The following is a 20,517-nucleotide window of genomic DNA, read 5'->3' as shown; positions in this document are numbered from 1 at the left end:
TGCAACATAATTATTACACAATCAGACTCACATTGTAGATTGCTGGAGCAAGTAGGCCCCAAATGAGATACTGGGCTTCCAATAGGCCTACTCCACTCCAAACATATAGGCTCCTCTGGTCAGTAGGCCTACTGCTTTGGAAATGTTATGCAGGCCTAATAATGATGAATTTTGTTATGAATAAATCTGCTGTTATTTTTTCCCACTTTAGTCAAGTCAATCCTCAATCAAACCTGCTTTAAAAAAGCGGGCTTTGTAAAAAAAATGTCACATAGCCCAAAGTGACACTTTTATAATGCTTATTTTATCAGGCAATATCTCAGAATTTAAAAAAAAAAGAGTATAATGTAGTTAAGCAATTAAACCTAACATTAAAGACTGACAGCCAGAGTTAGTGGGCGGCAGTAGCTCAGTCTGTAGGGACTTGGGTTGGGAACAGGAGGGTCGCTGGTTCAAGTCCTGGTGCAGACCAAATATGGAAGTCGGTCTGGTAGCTGGAGAGGTGCCAGATGTCCTTGAGCAAGGCACAAAACCCCCTCCCCACCATCAGCTCAAGAGCGCCTGCTGTGTGCAGCTCCGTCACTCTGACATCTCTCCATTAGTGCATGTCCATAGGATCCTGTTTGTGCATGTGTGTGTATTTCGGCCTATGTGTGTGTTGCATGATTAACAGAGTGTAAAAACAGAAATTTCCCCTTGTGGGGATCAATAAAGTATCTCTTAATCTTAATATTGCTCATGATTAACTTCTGAGGGAAGATAATATGATTGAATTAACAGCCTTTGTAATCAGGAAACGAAACAAAAGTCAACAATCTTTTTAAAATAATATTTCTGGATCTTGCCTTTATTGGATAGGAGAGCTGTAGAGACAGGAAATGGTGGGAGGAGAGAGATGTGGATGACACTCAGGAATGGGTCGACAGTGGATTTGAATCCACGAGGACTACAGCATCTGCACATGGGATGCACAACTCAACCGCTTGGCTATCCACCGCCCCAGCCAATTGTTCTTTAACAGAAACACTGACACACGCACAAAGCTAAGAGTACATATTTTTTTATTAAGAGTAAAAACTTGTCAATCAGATAATTCAGTAATGTGCATGGACAAGAGGATTCAATAAATATACATTCTTTCTAGTATTTTTAAAGGTTCATACGATTTAAATAATCTTTAAAGGTATATAAGATTTCATTTTTATTATATTCTCTAAAAAGGCTCTACTGTGCACAGTTCATAAAGGCAAGGCATGCAAGCAGCGGTCATGCCGAAAAATGTAACAATATTAAGGTGACATTGAAAAGCTGTTACAATGAGCATATTATAGTGTTCATCTCATTCAGTCTTTAAGTAAAAAAAAAAAACAACAACATATTTTTACCTTTCACAAGGTATTCAGTAAAAAAAAATGCTCATGTTCCCACTCTCAGTAAGACAATCATTGATAATAGCAGCGATTGATAACAGATGTGACTCAAGAAGAGCTGTCAGATACACAAACTTTACAAGGAAGTATGTGGTCATTGGTCAAGTTCTACAGCTCTGTGTGGCAAACACAGGAATGAAATGTTGATTTTTGCTTCATGAGTCTGTTTAAAGCTGAATGGCACACTGACAGCAGCAAGTTTGATATTCAGTTATTATTACATACATCTTATACTAAAAAATACACAGTAATGTTCTGATAACCAATAAATAGTCATCCCAACTTGAGCAGGGAATTTGTTACATTGTCATTTTGATGCCATTTATTATACATGTGTATGACAGGTGTATAAACATGGTTCAACCAACATGTATTAATGTTCAAGGCTGATTTTGCGGAAAAGGCATGCCATACAGCTATAGATAAAAGGAGACAAAATATTCTCCCTGCCTTGTCCTCTAGATGGCAGAATATCTCCATCCTAACAAATACCATGTCAAGTGGGCTGTTTTTGACCAACAACTGTTTGTTAAATGGTTCAGCTACATGCGTAAAACCTGCACATATACAAGGAACATGTATGACAAACCTTAGTCTGTGTCATGGTTTAAACTTGACATATTGCACAATAAGAACATATACAGTATTTAAAATACTTGTGATATCCATCAAAGCATCATGGGATATAACCTTTTACCATGATAACGTGCTACTTTCCTGCAGTGTGACTTCAGGTAAAACACTGACTAAAACTGTGCAGCTTTCATTACACCACACATGTTGTTTATGAAGACATCACTATGTTAGTCTCTCTGGTAGTGTCCTCCTGTTTCCTTGATTAATGGCTTCAGGAGTAAGAAAAAATTGCTTCGCTTGTATAAACCGGCAAGCATTGTTAAAAAAAGTTGCACAGGCAGCAAACATCGGTAAAGGTCTTTAACTGTCATGCAATCATTCAAAAATACAAACTAAAGTCAGATCAAGCTTTCAGACAAGGGTATATGAGTTATTCTTTGCTGACACCTAAATATTTTTTTTAGCTGTACAAGGTGTAGGTAATGTATTCAGTCACACTCATGGCTACAGAGACCAGCATGTCCTTGAGGTTAAACTGCAGCAATTGCAACTGTCAAGCTCTGTTAAAAATTCATTGTATTGATTTGTCTGACAGCAAAGACCCTCTGGTCCCTTCTTCTAAATGCTCCTTTAGTATTTGTTCAATTTGGATCAATAGCTCATTTTCCTCAAGGGAAAAATCTCTGCATTTGACTTAAACTAATGAAAGCTGTCGTTTGTAAATGGTGACTAATTCAAAATCCAGGCCATAGTACACAAGTGTTATGTAATAAACAGAGCACAATAGTGGCATCAACTAATCCAATTATGTCCTCCGTAAAATAAAATATACAACCATCCGTGTTGAGATGTATGATGCATCATGGCAAGGATTATGTAACCACTATCTGTACAGCGTTTAAATCTTTGAGGTATTGATATTAGACAAAATAGGAGGACTTAATCAATATATGTGGAGCCGCCACTCCTAAACTGTGTGGTTGGCACACAAAAATGAGGAATGGGGTTGCTTATTTATTACAGGACAAGTCAATGCTCATCATTTAGTGTGTTATTAGCATAAAAGCAATCAATAAGCATTTAGTGAAACCTGTGTTACAATCCTAGAATATGAGCCCCTTGAATATGAGGTTGTATGTTTTTATGAAATATAATTTGACCTGGTGTACTAAACTTAAGATTTTACGTTGGTTTTGTCTGAAATGAACATCTGAAGTAATCAGTGGTGAAGTTATCAGTGTTGATTCAAAAATATAAAGTTTAAAACCACTATTTTTTTGCCCATTATGTGAAAGACTGTATCTATGTATGTAGAATGCAGAAGTGGACATTGCCTCCGGTTGCGAAAAGTGGAGCCAATATGGAAGCGCCTTCAAGCGAAATGCCCAGTAATGGCCACATGGGGGCGATTCCAAAGGTTGCAAAAATATGAGATTGCATTTAAGCTTGTCAAAAAATGTCTCTCCCTCTCACCTGATTCATTTCCCTAAAGTACTGACAAGCAGGACATGATTTAATGGTATGGTAACTTTGACTGACAAGATGCTACCATATTGACCAGAAAACTTCTTGTTTGGTGTTCGCTTTCTTTTAAAAGTAATGGGTAAGATAAGGACAATTACCAGGTCTTAAAACTGTTAAAGGCAAAAGGTACAAGCAGGAATGTACTTTCAATTGAATGTTTTAAGTAACAACAGTCTCAGTGTGTTCTTCACTTGTTTTTCTCCAGTGCCAATGAAGGTCAAAAAATGTTTTTCATTGATTATAATTTAAAAGAAACACAAGATATTTGATTAGTGAAGGGTTTCTAATTGGTTTAAGGTTCAGGAAGTGATCCACAATTATGCAGGAAGGTTATTCTTGTATTCTTTTCTTTTAGTTATACTAAAATATCCTCTGAGGAGTCATCTTTCATTTTTGTGGAAAGTAAATTGTGTTTAAAGACCAGTTTTTAGCTGTATAACATTAGCATCTCAATTCTTACTCATTGCTAACATTGCTAACACACCTAGTGACTCAAGCTGAACTTTTTTATCCAAACATTAGTCAATGAACAAATAGGTGATGTCACAGTTGCTACATCTAAATGTAGCTAGTGTAGCTAAACATGCTGCATATCCTCCCGAAACCTGCCTCCTTTTAAAGGGTGATAAATAATGACTGCCAGAACAGCTCAAGTTTCATACAATAACTGGTCAATTAATATGATTTCTTCTCTTTCCTTTACTTGAGAGCACTCATCAAGGAGAGAAAAAAAGTTAAATAAGTAGCAAGGTTTTAGGTTATAATTAGAGCTTATCAGTCAGTATTCTTCTCAAAAAGTCCATCAGAAATGCCAGGAAGTGGAGTCTTCACTTTCCCTTCAGAGTTCTTCCATCTATGTTATCCAAATCCATACGACGTTCATATTGTTACAGTCACGGAGATTCATTAGAGATTTCTCTGCTGCCACTGCTCTCAGCTGACTGACTGGGTGGAAACATTGGAGTGTCATGGTGATTATCTTTGCTTTGCACTTGTCTGTTGTCAAGGTGACTCAATTTTCCCCGCCCCCTGTCGTGGTAAGTATCAATAACTGGCACCAGTCCATTGGCCATGTCTTGGCTACTTATTTTGGTTAGTCTGTCCTCATGGTGCCTTGTTTTAACCGGCCTCTGTCTGTCATCTTTGTGATTGTTTCTCATTGGTGCAGGTCCATCATCGTGGTGACCTGTTCTGATAGGCACTGGCACATTGTCTATGTGACTGGCTTTGACTGGCATCAGCCTGTTGATCTGATGCTTGTTGCAGATGGGGATCTTATTGGCCTGCAGTGAGCGTGTGTAACGTGAAAACCAGTCCCTCTCAAATGCAGCCCGTAGCTGATCCACCACCGTAGAGTTTCTCTCCTCGACGCCCTCAGGCTGACTGATCACCAGGCCGACTCCTGCATTAAAGGCAAACTCATTCCCCACCCAGTCAAGGTTACCTATCAGCACACAGAGGAATATAAAATAAAGTGATCACAACACATGTTAACATTATCTTCAGATAAAACAAAAGCACATACCAACAATAACACATTTTTAAATATAACCCATATAATATATATGTTATAGCCGTAGAAATGTGACAAATAAAGATAATTCCGCTCTGCTAAGTTCCCTGTTTTAAACTTATTGGAAAGATAAATTTTTACAGGAATCACTGACTATTGCTTTGTCCACTCTTTGAGTGAAAGATGAATAGAAGATCGATACCACTTTCATATCTGTACTTCAAGTACACAGCTGGAAACTGAAGTGATTAGCTTAGCTGAGCATAAAAACTTAAAGCGATTGGAAACAGCTAGCTTAGCTTTCTCCATGCTTCATGAAGTATCAGCACTTCTAAAGGTCACTATGATTACCTTGTTTCTTGATTGATCAATCCATAAAACTACAGTAATGTTATTTGTGTGTCAGTATATGTGTGGCTGTGTGTGTGTGTGTGTGTGTGTGTGTGTGTGGGACAGATGTAAACACTTTAGTTTGTCATAGCCTGCCTTTAGCTCCTTTTTATTTGACCAATTTTTTAGTCCTTTCTGCTATTTTCTTGTTAACTTCTTTAATAACTTCTAACATGCCAACATGTTGTTAATAGCAAATGTCGACCAATTGGAATCTTTATAAAATACGAACCTGCTAAGCTACTTCATTGATTACAACATATTTTAATCCAGTGCCCATGTCTACATGTGCCACAAAAAGAAGTTCCTCTCCCTACACCATTTTGCAAGAGCACTACTGCTGCTATCTTTTGTTCAATTGTAGTTTTTCATGTTTTTTTTAATTATTATTATTATTACTGTAATATTTTCTGGTACGTTGTGACCTTGCTCTGTGAAAGTTTCATTACCAAATAAACTTTACTTACATAACAAAAGGTACTTCTAACATGACTGGTTGTGTAAGAGTTAATCAAATAAGAAACGTCACCTTCTGTGACGCTGGATGTTGTGATTAGACTGTTTGAGAAAGTAAAGCTACCTCTTCTCCCCTGCTTCCAGACTTTATGCTCAGATAAGCTAGTCTATTCTTGGCTTTTGCTCTCTACTTCAAGCACACAAAAGTGTTATCGATCTTCTTGTCTCACTCTCCTAAAGAGGTAGCGGTACTTCCAAAAACCCTGAACTTTTCTTTTAGGTAAACACAGTACACATTAATAAAGACTATTCAATGAGCTCACCTAAATAAATCGCCCGCTCTGTGACCATAAACCTGTTGTGGTTTATCCCCTGGAGGCTGCCGTCCCTCTGTACCCTGGGGCTGAAGAACTTCTACACATGCGCACACGCACACACGCACACACACACACACACACACACACACACACACACACACACACACACACACACAAGCAATGATTAAGTGTATCTGCATATGGGTAAGAAACAGTACACAGTGGTCTCGTACTTACAGCTTCAAGTGAACAGTTGGCCTGCTCCATGCACAAACTCCTCAGGGACCAGATGAAGTTGAAAGTAAGTGGATGCGTCTTTTCCCAGCAACTTATCAGCAGACGAACCCGGACCTTCCTCAGGATCAGAGCCTCACGGATAAGGCTGTCGATACGAGACCAGTACCTTGGCACACACATGCACGAACATGTGGGAACACAGCCAGATAGACACAGGCACATTGATTTCAAATACTTGAACCAAAGCCACCGATCCAAGTTTTTGATGATAAATGCTGAGCAAGACATTCCAAAGAAAGAAACTCATTAGGGTGGTGCTAACCTGTGAGCGTTGCTGCTCAGGAGGGGCATGTAGTCAATGATTGAAATATATATGAAATTGTGAGCCTCCTGTATGACCCTGGAAATGGCTTCAAGATCACTGCTGCGATCTTTTGGGATGAAAACATCTGGGGAGCTCTGTCATCAGAAGAGGAATGATGACAATTAGAAAGTGTTGGGTTATTAAGGGATGCAAAATGTCCTGGTGACAGTTTACACCTCTCTAAGGAAACACAAATGGGCAAATGGTCAGAGCATTGCAGATATACACCTTCATGATGGTTAACACAGTTATCAAAATAACAACTTACTCAGCTCTCACATCTTTGTGTTTGCCTAAGTGACCAGAATAATTTGATTTCCTTGTCTTGTAAATAGATGTCATTCAAAAGCCTTAAAGATTCAGCTTTAGAGCTCCTGGGAGGAACCTTTTGCTTGTGTTTATTTTGGTGACCCCAGTGGACAGATCATTTTTCTGTTTTGGTCCTGTACACGTAGTATAAGTAGTGCTTTATCCTGCTTTTCATTAACAGTCACCATGACTCTGTGCCATGCCACAAAGTGTAAACAAAGGCAGTTTCTGCTGAGTGCTATTATCACTTTGACACCTATACGCTGCAACAGCAGTTTCAGGCATTTATATTAACACTATAGAAAAAGCCAATCTTATGCTGCTGGTCTTGTTTTCTTTTGTAGCTGTTGTTCCTCAGGACACTGAAAGACACAGTGTCCTGAGGAACCTTTGGAATAAAAGATTTACTGAAATGATGACGGTGATGGCTGCTACACTTGAATGTTCTGTCTGCATTTATGTTCATCTTTTTAAAAGTTAGATGTACCCTTCTTATTAATCCTGAATATCTGTTTCAAAATTAAGCTGATACTGTAATCTCTGTCTGATTTCAAACTATTTTTCACAGCAGACATTTCGACTTATCATAGCAGCAAAAGAAGAACATTTTACAGCCAGACTAGTTTTCACACTCAGTGTGTACAGATTGTATTTCTCATAGATAATAGTGCATGCTCTCAAAATGCTCTGAACCATTCACCTCCTACAATGAAGCAGTCATTTTTGTTTGCAATACCATAGTCACGTTTTTTTGTTGCAACAAAGTCCAGTGGCACTTTGATACCTACTACCTTTGATCTGAGTCACAGGCATCCATTGACTGAATGCAATACAGTCAGCCATTGAGTGTCTGTTGCACAGTAATAGTATAAATAAGTATGAGGGGTTTCTTGTCATAGTTTCAATAAACCCTGACATTTTATTTACACTTAAAGGGAAAAAAAGGGAAAGGTAAGCAAAATCCTTATCATTGGCAGGTGTTTCCTTTCGGATTCTGTAAAGTAAGAATAATACTGTCACTGTGACTCACAGAGACGTAGGCTTGGGCTTTGGTGCTGTTGAGAGTGAGCTCTAGTGGTTCGTCCCTGTTGAAGAGGGCAAAGAGACGCTTAGACCAGAAGGAGGGGATGAAGTCTCTGTACTGGAGCCCCCAGTAGAGACTGAACACTTTGTGGAGGTCCAGAGCCAAACAGCTGCAGTTGTACACCAACACACCAAGCTCCTTCCTCTGGAGAACAAAATCTGTGTTAGACGAGCAAAATACCTTGAGACAACCAACGTTTACAGCAACATCTTTGTAACTATTGCAAAAAAAAAAAAAAAAATTCTTCAAAAAATCATCAGATTTCCTATTGAAGAAATATTAACCTGTATGTGTTTCTACTCATTATTTCATACACAAACAAAAGCATTTTCCCATGTCAGGCCAAACTGTCCACAAGTGTCATCTAATCACAGACCATCCCCCATCACCAAAGCAACAGCTGGAAATAAGAAGACACTAAAGTGGTTGTTCTCTTTGTTTTAAATCTTCTTTATTTGCTCTCTGCTGATTTTTCATTTCCAAGAGGAACTCCTCAAATGTAGGTTCCCAGCTTGTGTTTGTGTAAATTGTCTTCTTTCTCTCTTTTACTACCACATGTATTCTCCCCAGTAGTACAGTAGAAAATTATTTCTAATAGAGCTTAGATCCCTGTTAACTGAAGTCAAATTTGACACATACTATTCTTCCCTCTATAAACAAATAAATATACAAATAAATATATAAAATGACTTAAAGGGATACTTCACCCATTTGCATTAAGCTTTGTATAATTAGAAACCTAGTAGTATTTTTTAATGGTCGTGCATCCTGCCCTCATTTTCCCCTGAGATGGGAAATCTTTGTATTTCTAAGTCTGAAAAGGAGCTTCCAGTGACGCAAAATGACGATTTTTGCGTCACTGGAAGCTACAGACCTGTTGAAGCTACAGACCTATCACAGATCAGTCAGTGGATGGGAACTCACTCCCAGAATCAAAACTTAACATCCGCCATATTGCTTGAAAGCTATGCTAACAGGCTCTATGGAGAAAGCTGATAATGGTGAAAAAATATAATAAATAATAATATAGCGAGACGGCTGCTGCCGACAGGCCGGTCTTGTGTTTTGGCTGCTAAAGTATTTCTGATTCTGAAATAGACGACTTTAGTGGGAGTGGCATGCGGTGCTATGCATTCTGGGATTTGGTGTCTTTCATCCACATGAGCCAAAAAGACACTTTCTGCCTTTTCTCGGCCAAGAAGGCACCAACTTCAAAATGTATTTGACATTTCTACTACATATATGACCCAATGTCAATACAGATTCATGTTTCAACGGGTGAAGTATCCCTTTAATGTGCGCCTTTTTTAAAATTCATTTAAAAAAACATTTGAATGTGTTACGAGTTTATATCAGGAGGCATTGAATATATGTCCTCAAGAATGATTTATGGTGACCACCTTGAGATCCTTGTAATTCATCCTCCTAAATCAAGGCCCAGTAAAAACTCTGGGTGAGCACCAAGGATAGATGAAACTGCATAACAAAGGGCTCCACGCTTTAATGAACCATGCAGGTAGCTCAGCTTTGAAGAGGAAGATGAAAGAATGGCCACTGTTTATTTTTGGATGCCAGATCACCTTGCATGCCCCAACAAAAGACCCCCACCCCACCCCCCCATCCTGTTACTACAACATTTAGAAGAAGATGTTCACACATCTGTAGTTTTATAAAGTGTCAGTTAATCTGTAGCCCTTTTGTCTTTGCTACTATTTTTCAGGAGTTATGAGTAAAGATTTAAAATGTTTTCTCTTAATCTTTCAAAACCGTATGTAAATCCATATAAGTGAACAGTTCTTTGTTAAAAAATAATCAGGTCTGGCATTTTATGATGATGTTTAACAGGTATGCGTATACACAGATGTGCTTGTGGCTGGTCAAAGGCTTAAACATGCCGTATTATCTGCAATGCCATGGCTTGGCTACATGTTGCCTGGGTTTGTGAGGTGGGTTGGCTGTACTGCCAAATTCTTGAAAACGACACAGGAGATGACTTTTGGTATTGAAATAACCATCGAATTCAAGGGCAAAAGCCCTGCTGGATGTTCCTGTTGTCAGCATGCCAATACATCAAACCACAAAAACTTCCTACACCTGTGTCTCTGTGTTTTATGATGCTGCAACTTTTGACCAGCTTGAGCACACGTGCGATAATCATGGGGGTTAATCAGCATTTTGATAGGCAACCCATGGAAAATTGGAGCAAAAAAGGCAGTGTTAATATATTTGGTTCATTGTAAAATTGTTTAGATTGAATAAAAAAAATCTATTGAACTGTTTTCACAAAAATGGCATCTTTAAGGCACAAACAACTACTTTGAGTCTTTAATCAAGTTTAGGACTTATGTATAAATAACGGTCTTTTAGATTGTTATTTATAAATGTATGTATGACGATTAACATAATTTGTGTTGCATTTAAGCGCAAACATACATGACATGACATATACTCCTGCCTCTTCCAAAGCCTTGTGTTTATGCATATATAAAAGTGTTGATGTGGGAAAATGTGTGCTTCTATGTGTGCTGTGATATGTATGATGGATCTTACATACCGTGGCAAAAGATCTCCAGTCCATACTGCTGCTGCCGATGTAGATATGTCTCCTGTCAACCACCCAGAAAGAGGAGAGGAGGTGGCCTTTGGTCAGTGCAGTCATGTTCACATAGTGGATATCAGCCTCTGGTAATGGTGATTAAGTGAGAGAGAAACAGAGATTTAGGGTTAAAAGGAGCAAGGGAAAGAAAAATGTGAGAGGAAAAAAAAGAGATAAAGAGAGACTTGGGTAAGACAGAAACAGAATCAACAACAAAAAAAAATCACCAAAACTGATAAAGGGGCAGATGGAACAATAAGGTTGACAGGCAAACAGAGAGAATTTGAAAAAACAAAAAACACAGAATGTGCAACACAGTGAGAGTGAGCGCTGACTGTATTTGGCGAGTGTGTTGAGCTCAGAGGAGTTGAACACTCCGCTGGAGATCTTCAGCTGGATCCCTTTATCTTTCAGCCCCTGAAGTCTGGACAGCAGAGCTTTGCCCTGCACGAAGACACATCATAAAACCTCTGCTGTCACACAAAACCTATTCACTGTAGATTCTCTTATATTATATATATATATGAATATTGTGGCAACATCAGAATTCATTCATGTGCTATATTTGTGCTGCATTCTCCAGAGATCCTGTGTGCGCAGTCAGCAATTCTAGTTTTTGTTTTGATCAAATATCCATATCTGTGGGTGGTGGCATGATTTTCTTTATTTGTTTAGTGATGAGAGATTCATCTCGTCGTATTACATCCTCAAAAGAAAAAGATTTGTGCATGGTGAATTCTATCAAATGATTATTAAAGTTGCAGTAAAAGCTTTAGTTTAATACACAATTACTGTTTTTTTCTTTTTTACCTAAACTAAAACACACAACAGTGCAAGATGTTTTTGTAACTCTTTTTCAAGCAGCTCTCTGAAGAGATAAGTACTGGTAATACCCAAATGGGAATGGGGTAAAATTGGCTTCATTTAAGATTTATTTAATGTTTTGTTTTGCAGTCAGCACTTCATAAACCAAACCTGTAGGTGGCACTGTTCATAATGATTCATTTGTAGTCTCATCTAAAAAGTTTAAAGAATGACCAATTTAAATGGATACATCTGAATAGGGGTAGTCCACTGATTTTAGAAATCAAGTGCTGTTGACGTTACCAGGGTAAGTCAGGTACAGTCCACTTAATTTGATGACAAAAACTATTTTCAAGTTTTTAAGTATGATCACATTATCTAAGTATGCAATGCTAAGACAAGTGTGTAAAATATTCTGCCTCCCTCTGGATGAGGTGTCATTTTTTTGGCAGCAGAGATTCAGGCTGGAAGCCATTCGTTCTTCTCTGCCCCGAGGCTTTTGAAAGGAGTTGATTCCAATCAACTGCCACAAGCCGTCATGAGTGTGTGTGTGTGTGTGTGTGTGTGTGTGTGTGTGTGTGTGTGTGTGTGTGTGTGTGTGTGTGTGTGTGTGTGTGTGTTTGTTTGTTTGCGTAGCATTGTCAGCCCTCCAGGCTACTGTCAATAACATTAGTATAAATCCTAAATAAATAGCTGACTTCAATAGTGCAGAATAGTTCTTTACCCATAAGTTGTCTCATTTAGTTGACACAGAAAATTCACACAGAAAACCATCTTTTCTTGAATGTTCCTTTGAAGATATAATTAATAAAAGAAACTGTAGCTGTGTATTAAAAGCCACAGCTGGAGCTGGACGGCTTATGCAAATAATTGACATGTTTACTTCGGACTTCATTTATCTTTTACTGCTGAAGTTGCTGGTTCATTTTCGGATTACATTTCTCTCGGGTGACCATAACAAATCTTGTACTCATACTCAAAATAATTTGAATACTTCTGCCTACTCTTGTTATCATGAAGAGGAGACAGATAGGCCAGTTCAGAAAAAGAGGACACATTGAAAAGGTAGACCAGACAAAAAGTTTGAATGAACATCACAACTTCTGCAGGTGTAGTCTCTGTTGGCTTGCTCTGATTTTACCTGTCTGGCAGCAGGCTGGAAGCTGGATTCATAATCGGAGGAGTTGAGGAGCCACAGCGGGGAAACTATCTCTACAGCACGGATGGCATTGTCCAGTAGGCTGAACAGACCCGTCGAGAGAGGGAGGTAGGATGTAGAATTGTCTAAGAAGGAGATGTCATCTGGGATGTTTTCAACAAGCACTGCCCTGTGAGAGGTAATGGGGGAGAGAGAAAAAAGGTTTGGAATCAAAGCTGCAAAAAACACATCCTTAAGCTATGCCAAAGAGACATTATAATGACACAGAAGATATTACTGTAATTTTCACAGTCTGTCACAAAGCAATTATATATTTGCATTAGTGGCCGAATTATAATGAGCTTGGGTGAGGTAATATACCTTAAATCTTTTTTTTGTTACTAACAGCACCTACGTCCCCTTTCTGGGGATAATTAGGATAGTAAGCTTAATGAGAGTTATTAAGATTTCCTGACCACATAGACTGAGTCAAGCATTATGAGATCTTGAACAGGTTAAACTTAAGGTCGTTTTTAAAAGCTGGCAGCAGAGTAGATTCAGTTACATCTAGCCAGCGAAAAATGTCTCATTTTGGCCGCATTCTTGTTAGTATCTCAGACACACTACTTCCTGTGGTGGAGCATTGAAATGAAATCATCAGCAGTCTAGGTTATTAAAATGTATATGAAGCAGGCAGCATACATATATAGAGAACCAATCTACTGCATGTCTTGTTGCATTCACCATGCTCCTCAGATGGTTCAATTTCCCCGAAGTGAGAGAAAAAAAATGCAATGTGCAAAGAATATGGCTTACATTTTATTGCCTGTAGAGTTAAAACCAAAAGTTGATGGCTGGTTCCACTATTTGTGATTTTGTTTATTTTCTCATTTTGTCCAAGCCTTGTTACTAGACATGAATATTTCATTAAAGCACAAAAAAAAATCACTTTACCTGTATTGCAGTAAGGGTTCATCTTTCAAATAACTTCTAGGTTAATTTACAGTTTCATTCCAATCTCATGTAACAAATTACACAAACACAAATATTCAAATGCAAAGCATGAATAAATAAAAGGTTTCTGACAACCATCTCAACATTTACATTCATCTACCATGTTTCTCTGTGAAATGTGACAAGTCAAGTGTTAACATTAATGCAGGCTTCGCTGTTTCTACTCAAGGGGGGTGGTTCAAGTCAGGAACTCAGTTTCCTGAATATTCCAAAACCACAGGGATGCAGGATCATCATTCAGATGATTGCAGGAAGGAACAACATAATAACTGTCAAACTACTTAATGTTCTTACATCAATTAACTCTCAGTCTCAGTCAGTACATAGAAATACCTGACTGCTTTAGATTGCGGAGCAGTCACATACAGACTGAGAGTTTATTGATGTAAGAAAATGTATTGCATCACAATGTTTTGTATAAATCACCATCCATCTGCTCTTTCTGCTAAGGTGTAATGCCAATTTATCTGGCTAAACTTGACTCTGAGCTCACGATCATATATCTCACGTTCTGTTTTTACCCTCAGCACGATGCCTGAAAATGACAGGGGGCGTAAGCACTAGAGTCAACAGATTGAATTAGCCTAGATCTGCAGCCACACAGAACAAGGCTATTACCAAGCTCCAGTGCTCACAACACTCTCTCTCTGCAAATAGCTTCAACACTGATTCCTGCCAACTGGATTTTAAGACAGAATATAGAGTGGATGGAGGGTGCTCAGTGAGATTTAATATCCGCAGCACCTCTGAGTTTGATTAAGTCTTTTGATAAAATATTATCCACGATAATGCAGAACAAATTCTGTACGAGGATTTATTAAATTCTAAACAAGGGGATGACATTCATAATAAACTTTACAATTATCAGACGAGCATGGACTTAAGGTTGCTTTCAAATCAATGAATCAATCAATCAATCAATCAATACATCAAATTCTACTTATTTATGCCAAATTCAAACAAACAAATGTGCGCGATGACATTTAAAAAATACCTCATATCTACCATACTCTTTCTGAGTGACATACGTAGTATCAAAGTCAATTATATTTTTAGACACATGACTAATATAAGCAATAATATAGAATCATAATATATGAACGACTGATAGGCAATATTCTGAGACGTGGGAGCATAAGCTCCATGGATGGGGAAAGATAAGAGGAGGAGGCAGGATCTTGGGATATCAAGTCTCCTGGCAGTCTTAGCCTATAGCAGCTGGTCCAAGCCATAGCCAGCCCTTACGATAAACATTATCAAAACAGAAAGCATTAAGCCTACTGCCTCCTGGTCCCTGACTGGTTAGGTGATTTCAAAGAAATGGGGCCTGATAACTAAAGGCTCTACGTTCAGTATTACTTTTATAGACTTAACTCACCACAGGAAAGCCTGCATTCTGCATATGCAATGTTTAGGATGACAGGGCACTATGAGCTCTTTAAGAAATGGTGGTGCGTTACCATAAAGAGCGTTGTAGGTGAGAAGCTGTTCTAGACATTGCAGAGTGTCAGTGTGGAGATATACATGGGAGAAATATGATCTGTTTTCCTATTTCATGTCCACTGATGTGCAGCAACATTCTCAAACAGCTTAAGATTCTCCAGAGACCGTTTTGAGCCGTCTGATAAAAGGGAATTGCCATACACCATTATGTATTATGTTTTGCTTTTCAAATGTATGGATGTCTAACACAGTGCAGTCTGTGCTGGCAGACTCCCTGGGGTGGGCTCTGTGATACCAAACAGATCTAGCCCTCGTACCAATCAGAGCACATGGTCAGCGTTAAGTGTGACAGCTCAGGGTCTTGCAAGTGCACAGCTCAAGGGCACAGCGGTACAGGTGATAATGTAGTGGCTTCACATAGAGAGACCCGTTGTCAGCTCACAGCTTGAAAGTGTATTCCTGGCTGGAGTAAAGCAAAGTCAGGTTTTGGAAAGTGGCCAAGGGTCAGGCTCTAGGACATTAGACTCTCTGTGATCACAACATACTGATTAATCTTGAAGGAAATGACAATCAATAAGTTCAGTTAAGAAGATATTGGTATAACCATGTAAAAGTTAAGCTCTTATGTAACAGCTTATCTTGATGGATATTCTTGTTGTTGTACATTTTAGAGCTTTTGGGGTAAAGTAAAGTGAAAACAAGTTTGTAACACAGCACAAAGCACATCTCTTGAGTTGTGATGAAATTGTTAAGAAGATTAACGTTGACATCACACAGCGTGAAGTCCCCTTTGTTCTGAAAAGTCAGGAAAAACTAGGACAGCTAGAACACCTGACAATGAGGAGGAACGAGGATGGATGGAAAACAGAAAGAAGAGGAGGAGAGGTAATCTTATTGTGAGAGAAATCCTCTCAGTCAACTCCTAATGGCTGGGAGTGATGATGAATGGTGATAGTGAGCAGATCAAACAGCCAGACAGGCTTTTGTATTAAAAGTGGAAAGTGGCCATTTTTGTCTGCAAGGGCTACATTGATTTATGCAGCCTGTGGACTCAAATGCTGGATCCCCCGATTGAAACACATTTGTACACTTATTGGCGTGTTACAGCCCCAGCAGCTGAAACCAAAATTGTGTAAACTTCACAGTGTGTGCATATGTAACCGCAAGACAGAATGTGTGTGTGTTAATGTTAAATCCAAAGCTGGGGAAAGTTTTTAGGTTAAATAAACACTGAACATTACAAGAACATTAGTTATGTTAGTTGCCAATTGATGCCTGCTGTTTCTTGAACAACGATATCAATTTAACGAAGTCTTATACATCTAAATAAACTAAAGATTCTTATCATAGAAATCTTAATTTTACATATTTTTAATTTCTATAATGATTGAAGGGTTTGTATCATTGCAAGTTGGACTGCATGTGTAGGACAACATACATTACCTTAACAGTGTCTGGTCGTGGAGTTACTTCAATTGTCGATCAGTAATGATGAAATCCAATTAGTTCCATCCAAAGATTATTTATAGAGCACATTTCAATTGAAAGAGTTCCAAATGCTTTAAGTTAGCTTCGTGAGCTGACAGAAAGCTGCTTCAATATGATATTTGCCTCAAGATACTAATGTTAGCTACAGCTGGCAAGATGCTGCTAGCTAGCAGAAGTTTTATGATGTACTGTACCATATATTATACAAAAGCCAGTGCTGCAGATGCTTTACTTAGCAACCCTCTCCCTAGCAACATTTTCTAGCTCCTCCTTGGGGATTACGAGGCCAGATCCTTTCGATGCAAAGGAGCAGCGACTCTATTCTGTGCACCGTCTGGATGTCTGAGCTCTATATCTCTAAAGCCTGACCTCAGCCAGCCTTCTGTCGAAATTCCTTTCGTCCACATCTGTGATCATATTCTTTGGTCTGTTGGTCAACTACCAAAAGCTCACACGTTTCAACCACAGTTGAGGGTTGGAATGTAGATTGATTGGTAAATTGAAAGCCTTCACTGCTCGGTACAACGTCTGCAAAAAAATCAGTCAGTCATCACGATCCATTTTACCCTCGTGAAGTTGGGTCAAGATACTTAAGTTCCTTCACTTACTCAAATGCAAAAGGCCCCGATGCATGCTGGAGGTCCTAGCCAAAAGAAGCCAGCATAAACCGCATCATCTGCAAAAAGCAGAGATTAAATTCTGAGGTCATAAAACCAAAAACCTGAGGGCTGTGCCTTGAGATCTTGTCCATGAAAATCACAAACAGAACAGGTGACAGGGTACAACCATGGTGGAGGCCAACACACACTGGTAACATGTCTGACAATGTGCAGACATGTTACGCAGCTCCCACTTTGGTCATACAGGGACGTGATAGCTTGTAGTAATGGCCTCTGCACCTCGTATTCCCGCAGTACCACCAACATGACCTATCGAGTGACGCCATCATAGGGCTTCTCCAAATCACAAAGCCTGTAGCCTGGAAGAGCATACTCTCATAATCCCCCAGAAGTCCCGTGAAGGCAAAAAAGATGGTCCACAGTCCCAAGTAGGTTCGAAGTTAGGCCAGAGTCTCCTTTCCAGCAACCTGGAATAAACTTTTCTAGGAGGCTGAGAAGTGTGATACACTGATAATTGGCCCCATTTTAAAAAAAAATGGGAACCACAAACCCAGACCTTGCATTAAAGTCACTGTCCCGGAACTCCGGAGTCAACCAATACAGTTTGTTTTTTCAAAAATCTTTAGCCCTTGCTACAAACACCTACCCCCCATGACTCCTGTGATTCCAATTCCAAGGCACAAGTAGTGCCTACACTCTCTTAAACAATGCAATTACATACAGATGCATGTGATACTGTGTACCTGCTGTAGCACACTTAGAGTAAAAGCCCAATGAGCCAGAGACAGCTCTTGACATCTGATATAAATTATCCACCCTCTCTTGAGCTGCCCTGAGCTCCTGGTGCACAGCAGCGTGGACATTAATATGGGGATCACAGGAGCTGCTACTGCTCTGCTTCCTGCATTTTAAAGAGAAAGTCCAATGTTTCATCATGTACATCCTAAACAATGTTATCATGGTGAACACACACATTATGTAAATTTCAGTCTTTATCTGCATTTACTTAGCTGATTATCCATCAAGACTCATGTCCTTTGTGTTCTATAACATTTTAAATGACGGGAAATAGGTCGACTAATCAGCCTCATGGTTTGCTTGACCTGTGAAGCTGACTATACAGTAGGCCATACAGATGAACTTGGGCGGCTGTGGCTCAGTTGGTAGAGTCGTCGCCTCTCAACCAGAAGGTCGAGGGCTTGATCCCCAGCTGAACAACATGTCCGATGTGTCCTTGGGCAAGACACTTAACCCTGCATTGCTCCCACTGCTTCGGTGGCAGTGAATGAATGGATTAGTTACTCTCTGATGTACGTCGCTTTGGATAAAAGCATCTGCTAAGTGAATTATAGAAACTTGTGGTTGAAATACTAGAGGCTAAGTCCCTGAGACACAAATGCTTAGCCACCTTTAAAAGAGTAATATCTATTTGGTTCAGTGTCCTATTTTCTGTGGCTTTTTCAGTTTTCTTCAGTAATAAAAATAAAATTCTTCTTGTTTTATGGCTTCAAATTGTATGCATTGTGTCTTCAAGTTCATTTTGCTCTAGCTCTCTTGTTTCCTAATGAACAACAAAAACAAGCCAATAAGATGAGTCATTGCTAAATATGGTCAACAACTTACTTCAACACCAACTTAACTAGCTCGTGTAGTGGGAGCAGTGGTTCTTGTCTGTGTTTTTCATTGTTGGCCTTGAATGCAGCCTCTTGAATGTAGGTCAGAGCTCCTCCCCTGGTCCAGCTCCTTAATTAGCTGAAACCCAATATAGGGGGTGCGTTCGAATTGTCCCTCCTATCTCCTTTCACTATCCACTTTACCTTAACCCCGGGGAAAACATCATGAGGTTAAGGAAAGATGTTAGGAGAATTCATAAAGGACTTAGGGAAAGGCAATCTCATTCCTCTGACAATCCGACCACATTTCCACTAGGCCACGTCATTAAATGCGACGGGCTGGCGGAGGTTAATGACACGGGTCTGCCGTGTTGAAACTACAATGTTCCGAAAATGGACTACTAAAAGCACATCTAAAAAACTTTCCCCTGTGCCTTCTTACCGGTGAAATAATCCTAATCACCACACAAGGTTGGATTGAAATAAAAGCTATATAGGCTTCCAGGCCACAAGTAACAAAAGTGACACCATCAGCTTCCTGTCCACTCAGAAATCAACATCAAAATAAATATGATTATATGAAATTAATTGTTACATAAATGCAAGATATAACCTACACATAATATTTTAAGCATACAAATGTACAACTGCACAAAGCATTCTTAAGTGAATGAAATATGTTGAATAAAACATCATCTGTGTCACTTTACGATCATCGTTAATGTTCGTGAACGGTCGGATGCGCGGCTCGCTTTAAATGTTGCGGCCGCAAGGAATTGTGGGGCGCCATATCTCATCTCCTTTCGTAAAGGATGGTCCAGTGTATCCTATGCTAAAGGAGGTTATAAAGGAAGCATTGACCCACCTTTCCTTAATTCGAACGACTCTTATCATGGCCGCCACTTAAATGCTTCCGGGGTTAAGGTAAAGTGGATAGTGAAAGGAGTTAGGAGGGACAATTCGAACGCACCCAAAGCCCCTGTGGCAACATGGCTGCCTTTTTTGTCTTGTCTGCCCGTTGGTTGCTACATGTTCCTTTCTCTGACGTAGGCTATGCATTCATGATTGTTTCGAGTTTGTTTTAAGTAATTTTCCATTTACTTAAAGTAGCCTAACAAGTTTAATTTGTCTTAAAACAGCCCCGTCTGTGTGTCTGCCTCGTGGGTACTGCCCCTCCGGGTAGCCTAATCTCCGGAGTTTTTCAGGAGATTGTCGTATGTGTGAAAAGGGTTCATTACTCTTACAAGGATGACAGCTACCCAGACTTCAGGTAAGTCAATCGACAGGGAAACATACACTATTGTACAAGAGATAAAATTGGTTTGTTAAAATATCTCAACACTAGCAAAAAGGTATCTTGAGATGTATTATTGGGATTAATGTTTGATATCAATGTAAAGGGTTAACATTTTAGATTAAGGTAAACAAAACCAACACAGTATTTGTACATTATCCAAAGTTCTGGCATAAATGTAGGACACAATGATAAACAGAGGATAGCTGAAGTATATTACAATTGCCTGTACAGCTTTGCATGTCAATTTACGAGCAGTGGTATAACACCAAACTGGATAATGCTTTATAAAAGTTAAATTGAGAGT

At 39.2% G+C, this 20,517-nt stretch overlaps 1 protein-coding gene across 2 annotated transcripts in view; it reads right to left on the bottom strand.

Moving 5' to 3' along the window:
- Nucleotides 1-2,352: 2,352 nt before the first annotated feature.
- LOC132975524 (inactive phospholipase D5-like) overlaps nucleotides 2,353-20,517 on the bottom strand; it is a 58,314-nt gene continuing 40,149 nt past the window's right edge. For both annotated transcript variants that reach the window (XM_061040108.1, XM_061040109.1), the window contains exons 3-10: nucleotides 12,742-12,928; nucleotides 11,132-11,240; nucleotides 10,755-10,882; nucleotides 8,147-8,344; nucleotides 6,766-6,902; nucleotides 6,444-6,609; nucleotides 6,213-6,303; nucleotides 2,353-4,974 (exon numbers count right to left, since the gene is read on the bottom strand). In XM_061040108.1, the coding sequence (XP_060896091.1) occupies nucleotides 4,424-4,974; nucleotides 6,213-6,303; nucleotides 6,444-6,609; nucleotides 6,766-6,902; nucleotides 8,147-8,344; nucleotides 10,755-10,882; nucleotides 11,132-11,240; nucleotides 12,742-12,928 (1,567 nt within the window). In that variant the 3' untranslated portion in view covers nucleotides 2,353-4,423. The remainder of the gene's footprint in view (nucleotides 4,975-6,212; nucleotides 6,304-6,443; nucleotides 6,610-6,765; nucleotides 6,903-8,146; nucleotides 8,345-10,754; nucleotides 10,883-11,131; nucleotides 11,241-12,741; nucleotides 12,929-20,517) is intronic.

The sequence above is a fragment of the Labrus mixtus genome, chromosome 6 (assembly GCF_963584025.1).
Source record: "Labrus mixtus chromosome 6, fLabMix1.1, whole genome shotgun sequence".
NCBI lineage: Eukaryota > Metazoa > Chordata > Actinopteri > Labriformes > Labridae > Labrus > Labrus mixtus.
Note: the sequence above shows the minus strand (reverse complement) of the source record. Positions and strands in the feature narration are given on the sequence as shown.